This window comes from Budorcas taxicolor, chromosome 25 (assembly GCF_023091745.1).
Source record: "Budorcas taxicolor isolate Tak-1 chromosome 25, Takin1.1, whole genome shotgun sequence".
In the NCBI taxonomy this organism is placed as follows: Eukaryota; Metazoa; Chordata; class Mammalia; order Artiodactyla; family Bovidae; genus Budorcas; species Budorcas taxicolor.
In genome coordinates, this window is record NC_068934.1 from 13,377,345 (window position 1) to 13,398,576 (window position 21,232).

General features: G+C 37.4%; 1 protein-coding gene across 1 annotated transcript in view; it reads left to right on the forward strand.

The window, feature by feature from the left end:
- The window catches only part of PRCP (prolylcarboxypeptidase), an 86,730-nt gene that overhangs the window by 59,408 nt on the left and 6,090 nt on the right, over positions 1-21,232 (forward strand). Inside the window, exons 8-9 of the mRNA XM_052662291.1 lie at positions 15,439-15,603; positions 16,542-16,729. Of these exons, the coding sequence (XP_052518251.1) occupies positions 15,439-15,603; positions 16,542-16,729 (353 nt within the window). The remainder of the gene's footprint in view (positions 1-15,438; positions 15,604-16,541; positions 16,730-21,232) is intronic.

A 21,232-nucleotide genomic window follows, 5' to 3' on the forward strand; every position in this document is an offset into this window, starting at 1 on the left:
CTTCCTCCTTTTTAAAGGACTAACAAACAGCGTTCCTTTTCTGAGTCTGTATCTCAAGCTTAGGATGGTGAGATGATATGTAATAGTTATGAGAAAATGCAGGTGATTTCCAGTGCTGCCTGGACTTGCACAGTTCTGAAGTATCCATATGGGGTGTCTGAATGCCATTTTCCATGTCAACTCAAGTATCATTGTTTCTAATTTATCTTTGAGCCATGCACACTCAGACTCCATTTGCTTTTGTTTACTGTTAACAGAAGCTGCAACATTCATGCAGAAATAATCATGGCCTTGGCTGATAGAACACAAGGAAGAGGAGAAAAGGGAAATAGAAAACCCGTCTGTCATTTGACTGCTCTGTCAGCATAAAAACTGCTAGCTCTCAGTTCTCAGTTTCAAGAGCAGTGGTAAAGGATACTATAGTTTGTTTATTTTGGAATCATTTTTCAGCTGATAACTCACCAAATCTTTTGGCTTAGCCTCCTGAGCATGCAGATAGATACAGTGAAATAATAAGACATAAGATGGAAAACCTCTTCTGTTTGTCTTGGTGTTTGATAATGTATTCGACCTCTCTGGGTGGTTTAAGCGGTTTAGGTGCATTCTATGAAAAGGGAGCTTTTAATGACAAAACTAATGTGATTATCTGAGTGAGTGTGAGAGGGGTATTGAAGCCTTAGAGAAAGAAAATCTGTTAGAAAAGCTGAATGTATCTGCTTAATCCTTTCTCTAATGTGGATGGGCCATCCTATCTGAGAAGAGATAGTTTGGTGTTTTTTTTTGACCTATCTTCTTTAAAAGCATTTCTTTGCCTTCTTTTTCTTTCTGTTATTCAAATACTTATCTTCATAGGTAGAGGGACATTTAAAGCTTTTCAACAACTCATTATCTTTACTTTCTCTGGTGTACGTGGCATTCTATTTGGGTTAAAAGCTGATCAGTTTGGAATGGACATTACAGTGTTCTACTATCTCCATGATTTCTACACTATTTAAAACAGAATTATTAAAATGGACCTCTCATGCTCTTGTTATGTTTTTTTCCTGAATGTTCACATTTGTTCTGGGAAATAGTGAATTAAATCTGCCCATTTCTTAAACCTCGTTTTACTCTACTGCTTTACAGTTTTCTTTTCTTTTTTTATTTATTTTTTTTAATTTTAAAATCTTTAATTCTTACATTACAGTTTTCTTTTTACTATTTCTTAATAAAAAGTTTTTTGTAATTTTATATTGCCACAGAATCCCTTCTCTAAGTTTTTACCTAAAACAAATGCACTTAGAAAACTGTAACGTGAGAATAAAAAAAAAATTAAGCCTGAGGCTGCAGGTATGTTTAGTCACTGTTTTTGTTGTTACTTGACTCATACTGTGACTTCAGAGTCGAGTGTGTGTAGTGTAGTGGTTACACATGGTATCTTCAGAGTTTTCTGCATTTGAATCCCAGTTCTGTTACTTTCTGGTTGTATGACTTTGCAGAAGTTTCTTAACCTCTCTCTGCTTTGGTTTCCTCATCAGCAAAAGGGGGATAAAGAACTGTAATGTTTATTAGAGTCGGTATGAGGACTTAATAGGACCTGCTGTATGGTAAGCACTAAATTGATGCTGCTGTTGCTGCTAAGTCGCTTCAGTCGTGTCTGATTCTGTGCGACCCCATAGACGGCCGCCCACTAGGCTCCTCTGTCCCTGGGATTCTCCAGGCAAGAATACTGGAGTGGGTTGCCATTTCCTTCTCCAATGCATGAAAGTGAAAAGTGAAAGTGAAGTTGCTCAGTCGTGCCCGACTCTTAGCAACCCCATGGACTACAGCCTAGCAGGCTCCTTCATCCATGGGATTTTCCAGGCAAGAGTACTGGAGTGGGGTGCCATTGCCTTCTCTGAAATTGATGCTAGTTATATGCATATGATTGTTACTATATAATATATATATATACATATCAAGAAGACATTGTTGTACCAAGAGTTTGTAGCCAGATTCTGGGTTCAGAACCCGTATTCACTATTTTAAATTTGTGTATCTGTAGTCAGACCTCTCTGAGCTTTTTCCTTCTCTGTGAAGTGGGGATGGTTATTATGTTTCTCCCTGGGTCACTATAGGCAAAACACCTGAACTCAAGGAATAGTCAATAGTTTTACTAGCAGATTCAGCCCCAGCTGTTCCCATATCAGTGGATTTATGCTATGTCATATGTAGAAATTGTTTAGAAAGCATTGTTTGTTAGTGTCTACAAAATAAATAGACAGTATAATTAATTAATTCAGTTGCTCAGTCATGTCCAACTCTTTGCGACCCCATGAACTGCAGCATGCCAGGCCTCCCTGTCCATCATCAACTCCCGGAGCCCATCCAAACCCATATCCGTTGAGTCAGTGATGGCATCCAACCATCTCATCCTCTGTTGTCCCCTTCTCCTCCTGCGCTCAATATTTCCCAGCATCAGGGTCTTTTCAGATGAGTCAGGTCTTCTCATCAGGTGGCCAAAGTATTGGAGTTTCAGCTTCAACATCAATCCTTCCAATGAACCCTCAGGACTGATCTCCTTTAGGATGGACTGGTTGGATCTCCTTGCAGTCCAAGGGACTCTCAAGAGTCTTCTCCAACACCACAGTTCAAAAGCATCAATTCTTCTGCTTCATAATACAGGGGCTATCTTAATGCTGAGTATTTTGAATAGAAGTGGTTGGCAGAGAATTTTTCTTTGATTAGGTCACAGTCCCTAAGTATATAATTAACAGACCAAGTCATATGGGTAATAATTGCAAATTTCAGGCTTAAGCTGAAATATTATATGAGATTGAACCAAATATGCCAATATTTGTTTTTGACTTATAAGCATGACAATTTCCTATGATTCAGCTTAACATTTACATAGGTATTTAATGCATCTTATAGTAGTTTAACAAAAGTTTATGAATACTTCTTTTGAATTACCAGTTTTTGAATAAACATGGGAATGGTGCTGAGGTTTTGCTAATATACGTGTTTTGGGGAAAACTTTATTCACTCTTGGCTACCCCAAAATTCTTAATGGAATACAGTCTTCCCTTAGTATCCATGGTATCTTCAGGGGATTGGTACCAGGAGCCCATGTTTCTATAAAAATCCATGAACGTTCAAGTCCCTTATATAAAATGGCATAGTACAGTCAGTGGGCTTCCCTGGTAAAGAATCCACCTGCTGATGCAGGAGCCATGGGTTCAGAAGATCCTCTGGAGAAGGAAACCCACCCCAGTATTCTTGCTTGGGAAATCCCATGGACAGAGGATCCTGGTGGGCGACAGTCCATGGGGTCGCAGAAGAGTTGAACACAACTTAGCGACTAAACAACAGGAAGTAGGGTTAGTGGGCCTCTTTATCCATGGGTTTCCCATCAGTGGATTCAGCCAGCCTCAGATGGAAATTTCCATCCATGGATACCAAACTTGTGGATATGGAGGGCTGACTGTATATTTATTGAGAAAAATCTTTATAAATGGACCCACTCAGTTTAAACTTGTGTTTTGCAAGAGTCAGCTGTACATAGAGATATGTTAGGCAGTGTGTCTTTTAAGCTAGAGGATGATACTTAGACTCACAGAATCTTTGTGTTAGAAAGGAAATTTAGAAACACCTAAAATAATCAAATTATCTTATTTCAATTAATTTTTGTTTGGCCACGCTGTGTGGCTTATGGGATTTTAGTTCCCTGTTCGGGATGGAATTCAGGGCCCCAGTAGTGAGAGTGCTGAGTCCTAACCCCTGGACCACCAGGGAATTTGCGGCAAACATATTTTAAGTGATATTTTTCAGGCCTTCTATCTAGCCTTGCTAAGTGCTAAGTTGCTTCAGTCATGTACTGTTCTTTGTGACCCTGTGGACTGTAGCCCACCAAGATCCTTTGTCCATGGGATTTTCCAGGCATGAATACTGGAGTGGGTTGCCATTTCCTTATCCAAGGTATCTTCCCGAACCAGGGATTAAACCTGTGTCGATTATGTCTCCTGCTTTGGCAGACAGATTCTTTACCACTAGCGCCATCGATCTATGGCAAACAAATTTTAAGTGATATTTTCCAGGCCTTCTATCTAGCATACTGGTAGCATTATAAATTGATACTTCCTTTCTATAGGGTACTTTGACATGTAGCAAAAGACTTAAAAATGTTTATTTCTTTCAAGCCAGTGATTCCTCTAAGAATTTATCTCAAGAAAGCAAGGGTGGGTAGATAGATAGATTTAGCCCCAAGGATATTTATTATAGCCTTACTTGTAATAATAAAAGATTGAGATGATACAAATTACCAATTTGTCCTCAAATCCGCATGCTGATTGCTGCCTTCTGAAGTTTCTCATGTTGGTCATTGTCCTTATTAGAGTGTGGTGCTCAGAACTGGACACAGTACTCCAACGGTGCTCTGACCTCACAGAGGACAGTGGGCCCAGGATTGCCCTTAATCTGGACATAGAATTTCTATCAGCAGAGGCCAATTTTCTGATCATGATGTTCTCTCTGTGTAAGTGGGGCTGCCAAAACCCGAGTATTGTCAGCTGGTGCCAGTCTCCAGCCATGCTTGTGTCTTTTAAGGAGTGACAGTAGCTGTTTGCATAGATGACTATTCATGGAGACGCCTTTTCTTTGCCTGACAGAGGCCCAGTGTTCTTGCTCTGAGAGGGGATCTGATGCCAGCATGTGAGTCACACTCACTTGTTACTGTTCTCTTCAAGAGTTTTAGGCCACTTGTTGCTGCACATCAGCACCCCCTTCTCCCTCGGCCCAGCTTGCATTGTCACCCTGCCTCATCTGCCATGCCGTGCTTGAACATAATGCTCTTCTCTGCATTCCATGGGTCTGCTCTGTAGTCTTGTGCTGCATTTTGAAAGAGCTAAGTCCACTGGGGGAATCCACATGCACGAAAGAATGATGATCTTTGCTATCTATACATGATCTATTGTGTGGCAGTAGATAGTTTAACAATTCTATGATTAGTTCTTAATTTTCATATATTCTTGAGAGTTTGATTGGTTTGTGTCTCAGGAACATTGTCTGAGAAAAGTGCTATACAATTAGGTATTTTTGACTTACCATGAATGATGGAGAGTTGTCAGAATAGTAAACCACTCTTTTGCTTGTTTTCTTCAGCTTTCATTTCCTTATTGCTTTAAGCTTGATAAGTTTGTGAATCTTAATTTCTGACTTTCTCACACTCAGCATTTCCAAAACCTTATTGAGAATAATCACATTCTATCTCGCTTTTGGAAAGTCACGTTGCAGTTGAGCATGTTAAAGGCTCTGAGAAATCCTGTAGTTAAGAATACTGTTCACATTTGCTGCTACAACATTTCCTAAAATTATTTGACTGTAAATCTTTTTTCACAAAGTATCATTTAACATTCCATAGACATATTGTTGTGCCAAATAAATTTGGGGAGAGGTATTAAAATTTCCCTGTAATTTATTTTTTCTGTCTTTTCAAGCTTCCCTTTTTCTCAGGAAGGCGTTGCTGGAAGCTGGTCCTAGGCAGAACTGTGATGAGAGACCAGCTTTGCTTGTGACTGCTCATCTCCTTTTGCAACTTTCCTGTCTGTGGGAACATGTCCCTAGATGAGGCCTTGTTGCTCCTGCTGCCCAGAATTTCTCTCTGAAGTGGGGTAACTGGGTTCTTCCTTGCCTGGCTCCATCTTCTCTGGACCAGTCTCTTTTTTGTCAGAACTTGCCTTTTTGTATGTATCTTATCTGTATGAAATGAGAGGGGATCAGATCACTGAATACATGTCAAGATGTTAATAGAGGATGCAAGCTTAATGTATTTTTTTGCCATTGGGGTATTTGCAGTTTTACAAGGGGATGCCTCCTAAGCTGCATAATAGATAAGATATATGTTTTACAACCAGAGAGACCTGGAGTTGAAAGGATCTAAGTTTTACCATTTACTAACTAGATGACCTTGAATAAAGTGATTTAACCTAAGAATCAGTTTATTCATGTAAACTAGTAGACAAATACATATCTAGTGAGATTGTTGGAGGATTAAATGATGTAATATTTGTAAACCCAGCAATCAATAATTAGTAGCTACTGCTGTTGTTGCTACTGTCTCTATTTCAGCTGATTCTGTTGCCTATGATTTTTCCCCAACATTTTATTGTGAAAATGTAAGTAACATTTTGTCCATTTTGTAATGGACATGAACTTGAGCAAACTTCAGGAGATGGTGAGGAACAAGGAGACCTGGCATGCTGCAGACCATGGGGTCACAAAGAGTTGGACACGACTGGGCTACTGTACAACAACAACAACAACAATATTATTTTTGCTATATTATATTTGCTTATAATATATGTATTCACTTATCCACCCCTCTATCTATCCTTCCTTTTATCTTATTTTTTAAATTCATTCAAAGTATGTTGCAGATATCAGTACACTTCTTCCTAAATACTGTGATGTGATTTTATTTTTTTAAATTTAATTTATTAAAACTAAACAAACAAAAAACCAGTTCATTTATTTCTCTCTGCTGCTGCCCTCCTCCTGTCTCCGGCAGCCATTAATCTGTTCTCTTTATTTATTAGTATAGATTTTTAAATTAAAAGAATATTTTTTAGATTCCACATATGAGAGAGCTTACAATATTTGTCTTTGTTTGACTGATTTCATTTAGCGTAATGCCCTTAAAGTTTATCCATGTTGTCACAAATGACAAGATTTCATTCTTTTTTAATGGCATAATAATATTCCATTGTATATATGTACCATATCTCCTTTATTTATTCATGCACTGATGAACTCTTAGATTGTTTCCATATCTTGGAAAATCATTGCCAAGACCTATGTCATTGTAAATAATGCTACAGTGAACATGGTGATGCATGTATCTTTTTAGATGAGTGTTTTTCTTTTCTTTGGGCAAATGCCCAGAAGTGGGATTGCTGGATTATATGGCAGTTCTAAATTTTTGAGGAACCTCCATACTGTTTTCCATAGTGATGTATCAGTTTACATTCCTACCAACAGTGCCCAAGAATTCCCTTTTCTCCACATCCTTGCCAACACTTGTTACTATTTTTCCTTTTGATAATAGCCATTCTTATAGATGTGAGGTGATATCTCATTGTACTCTTGATTTGCATTTTCCTTTTAATTAATGATGTGGAGCATCTTTTTATATACTTGTTGCCCATCTGTATGTCTTCTTTGGAAAAGTGTCTGTTCAGATCTTCTGCCCATTTTTTAATCGGATTTTTTTTGTTTTTTGGCTGTTGAGTTGAGTTCTTACATATTTTGGATGTTAGCCCCTTATCAGATATATGATTTGCAGACATTTTCTCCCATTCAGTAGGTTGACTTTTCATTTGTTGATTGTTAACTTTGCTATGCAGGAGCCTTTCAGTTTGATGTAATCCCACTTGTTTAGTTTTGCTTTTGCTGCTATTGCTTTTGTGTCAGATTTAAAAAATCATTGCTAAGATCTATGTCAAGAAGCTTACTACCTGTGGTTTTTTTTCTGTTAATTTTATGGTTTCAGGTCTTACATTCAAGTCATTCAGCTTGAGTTAATTTTTGTGTTTGGTGTAAAATAGACATCCAGTTTCATTGTTTTGCATGTGACTGTGCAGTGTTCCCAATACCATTTATTAAGAGACTATTTTTCCCCCAGTGTATATTCTTGACTTTGTCATAAGTTAATTGATCATATATGCATTGGTTTATTTCTGGTTTCTCTATTCTGTGTCTTTGTTTTTATGCCAATACCATATTGTGTTAATTAAAAAACCTTTGTAATATAGTTTGAAATCAGAGAGTGTGATGCCTCTGGCATTTCTCTTTCTCAAGATTGCTTTATCCACTAGGGGTCTTTTATGGTTCCACACAAATTTTTAAATTTTATTTCTGTGAAAAAGCCATTGGAATTTTGGTAGGGATAGCATTGAATCTGTATATTGCTTTGTGTATGGATATTTTAACAATATTAATTCTTCCAGTCCATGAGCATGAAATATATTTTCATTTATCTTCATTTTTTAAATTAATGTCTTGTATATAAAAAATAAATTTGGTTGCACTCTGTGGCATGTGAGACCTTAGTTCTCTGACCAGGGATCAAACCTTTGTCCCCACATTGGAAGGTGGAGTCTTAATCACTGGACTACCAGGGAAGTCCCTTGTATTTTTTTAATGTACAGGTCTTCCATATCTAAAATACTTCCTCTCAGGTATTTTATTCTTATTAATGTAATTGTAAATGGGACTGTTTTATTAATTTCTCTTTCTAATAGTTCATTATTAGCATATATAAGTGCAACAGATTTTTGTATGTTGATTTTGTATCTTGAAACTTGATTTTGTATCTTGAAAATTCATAGTTTTCTTAATGGATTCATTAATTTTTCTAACAGCTTTTCTTTTTTTGCTACACCACAGAGCTTGTAGGATCTTAGTTCCTTGACCAGAGATTGAACTAGTGCCAAACCTCCAGGGAATTTCCTCTAACAGTTTTTGATGGAGACTTTTTGATTTTCTATATATAATTTCATGTCACCTGCAAATAGAGACAGTTTTACTTATTCCTTTCAGATTTAGATGCCTTTTATTTATTTTCCTTAACTTACATTCTCTGGCCTGGACTTCCAGTACTATGTTGAATAAAAGTGATGAGTGTGGACATCTTTGTCTTGTTCCTGATCTTAGAGGAAAAGCTTTCAGCCTTTCACTGTTGTGTATGGTGTTTGCTCTGGGCTTGCCATGTATAACCTTTATATGTTGAAGTATGTTTCCTCTATGCCCACCTTGTGGAGAGTTTTTATTATAAATGGCTGTTGATTTTTGTCAAATACTTCTTTGGCATCTATTAAGATGATCATATGATTTTTATCCTTTATTTTGTTAATATGGTGGTTCACATTGACTTATTTGTGGATGTTGAACCATCCTTGAATCCCTGAATACATCCTACTTAATCATGGTGTATGATCCTTTTAATGTATCATTGAATTTGGTTTGCTAATATTTTGTTGAGGATTTTTGCATCTGTGGTCATCAGAGATATTGGCCTGTAATTTTCTTTTCTTGTGGCAGGCTTACTAGTTTTGGTATCAGGGTAATGCTGGCCTTGTAAAATGAACTTGGAAGTGTTCCCTCCTCTTCTATTTTTTGGGGAAGAATTTAGGAAAGATTGGTATTAATTCTTCCTTGAATGTTTGGTAGAATACACCAGGGAAACCATCTGGTCCTAGACTTTTGTTTTTTTGGAAGGTTTTTGGTTACTGATTCAGTCTCTTTAGTAGTATTCAGCCTGTTCAGATTTTCTGTTTCGTCATGATTCAGTCTTGATAGGTTGCATGTTTCTAGGAATTTATCCATTTCTCCTAGGTTGTTGAATTTGATGACATAATTATCATCAAGTTATATCAATAACATCAATAACAAACTATAATAGTCGTTTGTTATGTTCCTTTGTATTCTTGTGGTATCAATTGTAGTATCTTCTCTTTCATTTCTTATTTTATTTATTTGAGTTCTCTCTTTTTTTCTTGGTCATTGGTCATGCTGGCTAAAGACTTGTTAATTTTCTTTGTCTTTTCAAGGGTTCAGGTTTTTTTTTTTTTTTCCTATTGCCATGTTCCAGACTGCAAGTGTTTCCTGGAAGAGAATTTTACATATGTCTGGTGTCCTGATTTTTATATATGATGCTCCAGTTTTTATGGGTGCCACCCTTGGGACACCCCTTGATCACCTGGCCCCGGTGGCTGGGATGGACTAGGGCTTGCATTCTTGGGTCCCGTGAGACTGTAATTGGAGGTATGATTTTTGACAGGTTGCCACCCTCAGGGCACTGCACAGATAGCAGGTTGGGGCGCATTGCCCAGTATTTTTGTGAAGGAGATGTCTTTGCTAGTTTGGGGCTTCTGCCTGCAGGGCAGGCTTCAGATTTGACACATATTTAGTGGCCTTCAAGGCTGCTCTTAAAGAATGTAGGTTGTGGATGCCATCTTGGTGCTTTCATTCTGCCTTGCTGTTATCACCTATTAAAGAGCTTATACACTTAACCTGGAGCCCATTTTTTGTGATTGCGCAGTGGACACTTCCAGATCATCCAACTCTGGTGGCCAACAGGACTCATGCTTGCAGTCCCACAGGACTGTATATATTTGCATATTTTTAAAAACTGATGCTTGAGAGTCTGGCTTCTAGTCAGCCTGAATCAAAGAGCTAAGGTTCTCCCTTTTGGAATGTTGACAGGTTGTGGCATGTCTTCAACTACTTGGAGTTATTAAGACTATAGTAGGCTGCTTGGATAAGCACAGAGATTTGAAAGACAACTAAGAGTTAAGGCAGAGTTGAACAACAAGATTTGTCTCCTATATGAGGCCACTCCTTCAAGACTGGGAGAGGTGGTTGTTTCATCTACTGTATAGAAATTGAAACAGAGAATCAAACAGAATGAAGAAACAAGAAGAATATGTTCCAAGAAAGAAGAATATAAAACTCAGAAAAATCTTAATGAGAGAAATATTAATTTATCTGATAAAGAGTTAAAAGTAATGATTATGAAGATGCTCACTGAACTGGGGAGAAGAATGAATGAACACAGAACTTCAAAAAAGACATGGAAAATATTAAAAATGTACCAAATAAGATGTTACAAAGCTCAAGAATATAATAACTGATAAAATTACACTGGAGAAGATCAACAGCAGATTAGATGAAACGGAAGACAAGATCAGTCAACTCAAAGAGAGGGCAGTAGAACTTACTGAATCAGAGCAGCAGAAGGAAAACAGAATGAAGAAAAGTGAAAATAGCTTAAGGGACTTATAGACTAACATTTACATCAAATGGTCTAACATTCACATCATAGGGTCCCCAGAAGAAAAAGAGAAACAGAGGCAGAAATCTTATTTGAAGACAAAACAGCTGAAAGCTTCCCTATCTTCCAGACCTAGGAATCTCAGAGAGTTCCAAATAAGAGGTATCCAAACAGACTAATACCAAGAAAAATTACAATTAAAATGTCAAAAGTCTTTACTTCTCTGGTGGTTCAGTGGATAAGAATCTGGCTGCCAATGCAGGGGACGTGGGTTTGATTCTTGGTCCAGGAAGATTCCACATGCCATGGGGTACCTAACCACATGTGCCACAACTTCTGAAGGCTATGCACCTAGAGCCTCTGCCCTGCAACAAGAGAAGCCACCACAATGAGAAGCCTGTGCACCGCGATTAAAGGTAGCCCCTCATTACTGCAACTAGAGAAAGCCATACACAGCAACAAAGACCTTGTGCAACCAAAAAAAAAAAAAAAGTTAAAGACAAGAAGGAACTTTATACATATTTTTACACAGATTATATTATTATTTTTAATTGGAATATAAAAAACTGGCAATGGAGTATAAAAACAATTTGCACTGCTTTGTCAGTTTTTGGTGTACAGCAAAATGAATCAGCCATAGGTATACATCTGTCCCTTCTTTTTTGGATTTCCTTCTCATTTAGGTCACAGAGCACTGAGTAGAGTGTCCCGTGCTATACAGTAGCTTCTCATTAGTTATCTGTTTTATACATAGTAGTATATATATGTCAATCCCAGTCTCCTGATTCATCTCACCACCACCCCTTTCTCTCCCTTGGTGTCCATACATTTGTTCTCTACATCTGTGTCTCTATTTCTGCTTTGCAAGTAAGATCATCTATACAGTTTTTCTAGATTCCACATATATGTGTTGCTGCTGCTGCTGCTAAGTCGCTTCAGTTGTGTCCGACTCTGTGCGACCCCATAGACGGCAGCCCACCGGGCTCCCCCATCCCTGGGATTCTCTAGGCAAGAATACTGGAGTGGATTGCCATTTCCTTTTCCAATGCATGAAAGTGAAAAATCAAAGTGAAGTCACTCAGTCGTATCCGACTCTTAACGACCCCATGGACTGCGCCTACTAGGCTCCTCCATCCATGGGATTTTCCAGGCAAGAGTACTGGAGTGGGGTGCCATTGCCTTCTCCATATATGTGTTAATATATGGTATTTATTTTTCTCTTAAGTTACTTCACTCTGTATGACAGTCTCTCAGTCTATCCATGTCTCTGCAAATGGCTCAATTTCATTCTTTTTTAAAGCTGAGTAATATTCCATTGTATATATGTACCACAGCTTCTTTATCCATTCCTCTGCTGATGGACAGTTAGGTTGTTTCCATGACCTAGCTATTGTAAATAGTGCTGCAATGAACACTGGAGTGCATGTATCTTTTAAAATTATGATCTTCTATAGTGTATACCCTTCAGTGAAATTGCCAGGTCATATGGAAGTTCTATTAAGGAGAAAATATTAAAAACAACAAGAGAAAGTAATTTCTTACATGCAAAGAAACTCGCATAAGACTATGAGCAGATTTTTTAGCAGAAAGTTTTCAGGCCAAAAGGGAATGGCACAATATATTCAAAGTGTTAAAAGGAAAAGAACCTTTAAACCAGGAACACTCTATAGAACAGATAGAGTTTACCAGATAAGCAAAAACTAAAGGCATTCATTACCACTAAACCAGCCTTAGAATAAATGTTAAAAGGGACTTCTTTAGGCTGAAATGAAATGGCACTAATTAGTAATGAGAACTCATATGAGAAGTAAACCTCACTGGAAAGAAAAATATGTACAGGAAGTCCCCTACATTCAAACAAGTTCCATTCTAAGAGCACAATTATAAGTTCAGTTTGTTTGCAAATCCAACAAAGTTAGCCTAGGTAAACAACAAGCACAATTAGCTCCATAGTACTGTACTGTAGTAGGTTTATAATACATTTACATCTTTGAGTTCACAATCTGAAGATTCATATGTAGGGGACTTATTGTGTAGTAAAGGTAGGGGATTAATTATGTATAAAGCTAGTATGAAGGCTGAAAAAGACAAAGGTAATAAAAATAACTATGATTACAATAATTTGTTAGGTATGCACAAGATAAAGATGTAGAATGTGACTTCAAAATCATAAAATGAGGGGGGTAATAATGTTGCGCTTTTCAGTGAGATCAAGCTTGAGTGTTATCAACTTTGACTGTTGTAGATATAAATTGTTATATATAAGCCTCATGGTAACCACAAAACAAAAACTTACAGTAAATATATGAAAGATAAAAAGAGGAATATAAGCCTACCACTAAAGAAAATCTTCAAGCCACAAAGAAAGAGAGCAAGAGAAAAAAGAAAGGAGCTAGAGAAACTACATAAACAGCCAGAAAACAATGAACAAAATGTCAGTAAGCACATAACATATCAATAATTACTTTAATGTAAATGGACTAAATTCTTTAGTCAAATACATAGAGTTGCTGATTGAATTAAAAAAACAAGACCCATCAATATTATTGCTTAGAAGAGAGTCATTTTAAATGTAAGGACACACACAGACTGAAAGTAAAGGGTTGGAAAAAGATACTCCATGCAAATGGAAACCAAAATAAAGCTGGAGTAGCTATTCTTATATTGAACAAAACAGACTTTAAAATAAAGACTTTACTAACACACAAAGAAGTGTGTTGCATAATAATAAAGGAGTCAGTTCAACAAGAAGATATAACATTTGTAGATATTTATGTGCCCAACATAGGAGCGCCTATATAAGTAAAGCAGATATTAACAGACCTAAAGGTGGAAATAGACAACAGTACGTGACAGAAGGGGACTTTAATATTCCACTTATATTGATAGTTCATCCAAGCATAGAATCAATAAGGAAATATTGGCCTTAACACATTAGACTAGATGAACTTAATAGATATTTATAGAACATTCTCTCTGAAACAGCAGAATATACATTCTACTCAAGTGCACATAGAACATTTTCTAAGATAGATCAAATGTTTGGCCACAAAACAAATCTTAATAAATTTAAGAAGATTGAAATTATATGAAGCATCATTTCCAACCACAGTGGTATGAAACTAGAAATAAATTACACAAAGAAAATGGAAAAATTCACAAATATGTGGAGATTAAACAACATGCTATTGAACACTCAATGGGTCAAAGAAGAAATTAAAAGAGAAATTTAAAAAAAAACAGAGATAAATGGAAATGTAACATACCAAAATTTATGGGATGTAGTGAAAACACTTCTGGGAGGGAAGTTCATAGTGATAAATGCCTATCTCAAGAGATAAGAAAAGTCTCAAACAACCTAAATTTATACCTCAAGGAACTAGAAAAATAACAAGTGAAGCTCAAAGTCAGTAGAAGGAAAGAAAGAGCAGAAATAAATGAAATATAGACTATATACTTCAGCTTTAACAACATTATCTAGAGTTCAATATTTGTTTATCATTTTTTGAAGTGAAATTTATGTACAAATCATAAATGTGCTACTTGTTGTATACTAGGCCCCTACAGATAAGAAATATTTTCATATCCTTGAAAGTTCCCTGTGTCCCTGACTAGTCAGTCCTGTCTTCACTCCCAACCCCAGGTATTACCTGTGATTTTTAGCACTGACTATAGTCAAGTGTTAGGAGTATTTGGACCTGGGGAGCTGCCTGAGATGCTTCTTATAATGCTACAGATATAGGAGCTTGGTGGAGTTTTTCCAAAAGAAATTTAATAAATTTTTCATTTTCATAAAAAGTCATTTAATCAGCAAGGACTTAGTTGCCAGATGCCTTCCTAAGTGCTGAGGGAGACATTCTGGAATCAAATGGTGTCAGCATTACAGGGGCTCTGATAGAAATAGGCACAGGATGCAGTGGAGGCACAAAGAAGAAAGTGATTTAGTTCTTCCTGCCTTGAAGGCATAGGCAAGTGGCCTCAAGGAGTAGGTCATGCTTGAGCTGCATTGAGGAAGATGAGTTGGTGTTTGCCAGGCACTACTGCATTGGGAGAGTGGGAACAGGGCATTTCAGTGTGAGCAATGGCAATGAGGAGGGCAAGAAGTTGGTGTGGTAGAAACGGTTTTGCTAGACTAGAGCAAAAGCTATGGAAGATGAAACTAGAGTGGTAGGTGGGGAGGACTTTGCATACCTTGCAGATAATTTTGGTTTATTTCTATAATTTGGGGGCTAATTTTTTTTTTTTTAACTGTGCCTAGTTTTAGTTGTGGCACATGGGATCTTCAGTCTTTGTTGTGGCATGTGGGTTCTTCTAATTGGGTTATGTGGAATCATTAGTTGCAGCATACAAACTCTTTAGTTGTGGCTTGTGGGATTTAGTTTCCTGAACAGGGATTGAACCTGGGCTCCCTGCATTGGGAGCGTGGAGTCTTAGCCACTAGACCACCAGGGAAGTCCCATGGGGACTAATCTTAAAGGTTTATTCATTTATGAAAGTGGTTATACTCAATAAATAGAAATTGTCAAGCAGTGAAGTTAGATTGTAAAGATTGTTTATGATCAAATCAGAATCATGTTTCTTCTTTGTTTTAATAAACTGTGATTTTATATTTATATTTGATTCTTCTCCCTTTTATCTCTCTAAAATGACAGGTAGTATGCCAGTATTTCAAATATTCCAATGTACCTGATACCCTGATGCTGCGGAATATTTTCCAAGCTCTGAATGTGTATTACAATTATTCGGGCCAGGCTAAATGTCTGAATGTCTCAGAGACAGCAACTAGCAGTCTTGGAGTCCAGGGTTGGAGCTATCAGGTAAGTGTGTCTAATTTCCCCAATTGGAGCTTACTTTTTACTGTTTCGGTCATACTATAACAGAATCCTGAAGATCTTGTCACCTAACCTGGATCCAAATCTGGGTTCTGTTACCTTACACTTCAAGACTGTGGATGAGTTCCCTCATTGATTCATTAAATACCAATTCAATTTTTAAAAAATTTTATTGAAGTATAGTTGATTTACAATGTTGTGTTAATTTCTAATAAACAGCAAAGTGACTCAGTTATATATATGCATATTCTTTTCCATTATGGGTTATTGCTGGGTATTGAATATAGTTTCCTCTTCTATATAGTAGGACCTTGTTGTTTATCTATCCTATATATACTACTTCAGTTTGGTATTTAATCATCACCAAATATATTCTGAGTACTTACTGCATGTCAGGCACTATTCCAGGCTCCAGCTATACAAATTGGATATAAATTTATTTAATTATAAATAAAATATGATCTAATCATCAAATGTAGCTTGGTGGAAAATATAGGTAGCTAAACTAATATTACAATAGATCTTAGTAAGTCCTATAAGGGTAGCATTTTATGGACACAGAAAAGAAGAGGGAGTCTAACTTGATTCTATCTGAGCCTCCATTTTTTTCATCTGTACAATGAGAATAGTAATAATAATAGCAATATGTTCCTCCAGAGTTGTTTTGAGAGTTCAGTATGATAATAGATATGAAATGAAATAGTTTGTGAAGAAGGAATATATAGCCCCAACTTCTGTGACTTCTCAGCTGAGCCTTAGGAATAAAGAGAGGTGGTATGGAGTAGAGAACAGGGGCTCTGAAGCCAGACTTGCTGAGTTCAAACCCTCACTTTTTTGCTTCTGAGCTGTATGACCTTGGGGAATTTATTTCACTCTTTGTGCTTCATTTTCTCACTAGAATCTTTCCTGATTTGCTTTTTCAGGCCTGTACAGAAATGGTCATGCCCACCTGTTCTGATGGTGTTGATGACATGTTCGAACCTCACTCGTGGAACATGAAGGAATATTCTGATGACTGTTTTAAACAGTGGGGTGTGAGACCGAGGCCCTCTTGGATCCCTACTATGTATGGAGGCAAGAACATCAGTTCGCACACAAACATCATTTTCAGGTGAATTTTTGTTGATTCAAAGAAAATTCTGGTTGATGGAGACATTTGTAGAATGGATGAGAAAAGAAAACCAGGAAAATGTTGCACAGTTAAAACAATGTAGAATATAGCAGTGATATCTATCATATTTTTCTACTCCTTGAAAGATAAAGGATTCTGAGAGGTGATATGATTTTTTGTTCTATTGCACTATGTTTAAAGGCTGAAAAACAACAGCAGCAAAGTTAAAATATTTTTAAAAGTGTGCTCAAAAGAAAAGGAAGCATCATCTGTTGTTCTCAGTTTATCTCATTATTGTTTTTATTGTTATCAATGATAATAAAAAATCTTCAGTATATACCTAACAAACACTTTTGAGGTGCCCACTCTGTTCTGTCCTAGGCACTATATGAGGCACTTTAAATAAATCACTTAATTCCCACAAAAACTTTGAAAGAAGTTTTTACAGTCCCTATTTTACTGAGGAGGAAAGTGAAAGTCAGTGTGTACAGTCACTTGCCAAAACTTATCCAGTTTTGTTTTAGTTACCAAGTGATAAAGCCAATTTTCAATCTTGGCCCATCTGACTACAAAAACTGTTTATTCTGTAAAACTGTTTCTCTAGAAGAATTATATTTGGTATTGGTTCATATTGGAGTTAATCAAGTAGACTCTAAATGTGCCTGATTGTGACTTCAAAATTTCCGTGTTTTGGCTTGAACATTAGGTTGTTAGTTATTAAAATAGCAACCATTTAATAAGAAAATTCCCCAAGTTTATGTGGAAATAGTAGAGAGATATCCATACATATCTCTTAACCAATTGTTTAAACTGTAAACGTTATTCTTTTACAAATTCTTCTAAACAGAGTCACATTTGACTTTTGAGACATGACTGAAAGCTCTTAGGAAGGAGCAATGCTATTTTAGCTGAAAGATCACTCTCTGGGTTTAGGCCAGTGACACTGCCCATTTTGCAAAAGAACCTTTTTCTTGTTGGATTCATGCTAGTTTCTCACTCAGTAGGATACCCTGCTGCTGCTGCTGCTGCTGCTAAGTCGCTTCCATCGTGTCCAACTCTGTGCGACCCCATAGATGGCAGCCCACCAGGCTCCCCAGTCCCTGGGATTCTCCAGGCAAGAACACTGGAGTGGGTTGCCATTTCCTTCTCCAATGCATGAAAGTGAATAGTGAAAGTGAAGTCGCTCAGTCATGTCCAACTCTTTGCGACCCCATGGACTGCAGCCTACCAGGCTACTCTGCCCATGGGATTTTCCAGGCAAGAGTACTGGAGTTGGGTGTAGGATACCCTCCCCTCCCTCAAATGTGAGACACTAAATGCAAAACTTAAAGATTCTTTTTGTTTAATTCCCTAGAATTATTTACCTTGTCCTCAGTAGAATTCTTCAAAACTATACTTTCAGCTCAGCTTTTTGAGGTGATAGTTGAGCAATTAAGTATATTTAGGGTAGGAAACTGTACCAAATTAGGATGTTTGAAATCAGGAAAACATGAAAGGACTGAGAGGACTGAAAAGGCTTAAATGTAAGCCTTGGGTATCAAGCTCATCTTTGTTCCCTCAGAGAAGGAAATACTTTGTCATTTTCTTGTTTTTAGAAACTTACCTCCAGATAGTACTTATATGGATTTCTCTGGCATGTGGAGGCTATAAGCTCATCCTTATTTGCTTTGACCTCATAAAGCTGAAGTTCAAGTTGACTTGTAAAGTAGAGTCTTTGAATCTTATCTATAAAGGTTTTGATATCTGAGTTTTGGTCAAATACTTTATGCTTTTTTGTTGGATTCAACCATTACATGAGTATTTTAGTTGCCCATTTATCCTTTTATGCTTATTTTCCTCCAGGTATCAAAATAAGTTATTGTCATCATCATCATTGGGGAAAGGATAGATTTTGTTGAAAGAAGTTTGGAGTAGAACTGAAAGAGTATGTAAAACATATGGCGCAACATTAAAAAAAAAAAACAAAAAAAACTTTCAGCTAGTGTAAGAAAGGACTTCCTAACAGAGCTATGCATAGTTAGAGTGAATTGTCTTAAATTATTTAAGCTTTTGATCCTCAGTTTTCTCTTCAGTAAAATGAGAATAATAATGCCAATCACCCTATAGAGTTGCTGTGATGCTTAAAAGAGTTAACCCAGTGAAATATTTAGCCCAGACTGTGGGCAGGAATCCCTTAGAAGAAATGGAGTAGCCATCATGGTCAACAAAAGCGTCCGAAACGCGGTACTTGGATGCAGTCTCCAAAATGAAAGAATGATCTGTTTGATTCCAAGGCAAATCATTCAGTATCACAGTAATCCAAGTCTATGCCCCAACCAGTAACTCTGAAGAAGCTGAAGTTGAACGGTTCTATGAAGACCTACAAGACCTTTCAGAACTAACACCCAAAAAAGATGTCCTTTTCATTATAGAGGACTGGAATGCAAAAGTTGGAAGTCAAGAAACACCTAGAGTAACAGGCAAATTTGGCCTTGGAATACAGAATGAAGCAGGGCAAAGGCTAATGCAGTTTTGCCAAGAGAACACACTGGTCATAGCAAACACCATCCTCCAACAATACAAGAGAAGACTCTACACATGGACATCACCAGATGGTCAACATCGAAATCAGATTGATTATAATCTTTACAGTCAAAGATGGAAAAGCTCTATACAGTCAGCAAAAACAAGACCAGGAGCTGACTGTGGCTCACATCGTGAACTCCTTATTGCCAAATTCAGACTTAAACTGAAGAAAGTAGGGAAAACCACTAGACCATTCAGGTATGACCTAAATCAAATCCCATATGATTCTACAGTGGAAATGAGAAATAGATTTAAGGGACTAGATCTGATAGATAGAGTGCCTGATGAACTATGGATGGAAGTTCATGACATTGTACAGGAGACAGGGATCAAGACCATCCCCATGGAAAAGAAATGCAAAAAAGCAAAATGTCTGTCTGAGGAGGCCTTACAAATAGCTGTGAAAAGAAGAGAAGCGAAAAGCAAAGGAGAAAAGGAAAAATATACCCATTTGAATGCAGAGTTCCAACGAATAGCAAGGAGAGATAAGGAAGCCTTACTCAGTGATCAATGCAAAGAAATAGAGGAAAAACAATAGAATGGGAGAGACCAGAGATCTCTTCAAGAAAATTAGAGATACCAAGGGAACATTTCATGCAAAGATGGGCTCGATAAAGGACAGAAATGGTATGGACCTAACAGAAGCAGAAGATATTAAGAAGAGGTGGCAAGAATACACAGAAGAACTGTACAAGAAAGATCTTCACCACCCAGATAATCACGATGGTGTGACCACTCACCTAGAGCCAGACATCCTGGAATGTGAAGTCAAGTGGGTCTTAGAAAGCATCGCTATAAACAAATCTAGTGGAGGTGATGGAATTCCAGTTGAGCTGTTTCAAATCCTGGAAGATGATGCTGTGAAAGTGCTGCACTCAATATGCCAGCAAATTTGGAAAACTCAGCAGTGGCCACAGGACTGGAAAAGGTCAGTTTTCATTCCAGTCCCAAAGAAAGGCAATGCCAAAGAGTGGTCAAACTACCGCACAATTGCATTCATCTCAAACGCTAGTAAAGTAAGTCTCAAAATTCTCCAAGGCAGACTTCAGCAATATATGAACCGTGAACTTCCAGATGTTCAAGCTGGTTTTAGAAAAGGCAGAGGAACCAGAGATCAAATTGCCAACATCCACCGGATCATGGAAAAAGGAAGAGAGTTCCAGAAAAGCATCTATTTCTGCTTTATTGACTATGCCAAAGCCTTTGATTGTGCAGATCCCAATAAACTGGAAAATTCTGAAAGAGATGGGCATATCAGACCATCTGTCCTGCCTCTTGAGAAACCTGTATGCAGGTCAGGAAGCAACAGTTAGAACTGGACATGGAACAACAGATTGGTTCCAAATAGGAAGAGGAGTACGTCAAGGCTGTATATTGTCACTCTGCTTATTTAACTTCTATGCAGAGTACATCATGAGAAATACTGGGCTGGAAGAAGCACAAGCTGGAATCAAGATTGCCGGGAGAAATATCAATAACCTCAGATATGCAGATGACACCACCCTTATGGCAGAAAGTGAAGAAGAACTAAAAAGCCTCTTGCCGAAGGTGAAAGAGGAGAGTGAAAAAGTTGACTTAAAGCACAACATTCAGAAAACGAAGATCATGGCATCCAGTCCCATCACTTCATGGCAAATAGATGGGGAAACAGTGGAAACAGTATCAGATTTTATTTTTGGGGGCTCCAAAATCACTGCAGATGGTGATTGCAGCCATGAAATTAAAAGACGCTTACTCCTTGGAAAGTTATGACCAACCTAGATAGCATATCGAAAAGCAGAGACATTACTTTGCCAACAGAGGTCCGTCTAGTCAAGGCTATGGTTTTTCCACTGGTTATGTATGGATGTGAGTGTTGGACTGTGAAGAAAGCTGAGCGCCGAAGAATTGATGCTTTTGAACTGTGGTGTTGCAGAAGACTCTTGAGATTCCCTTGGA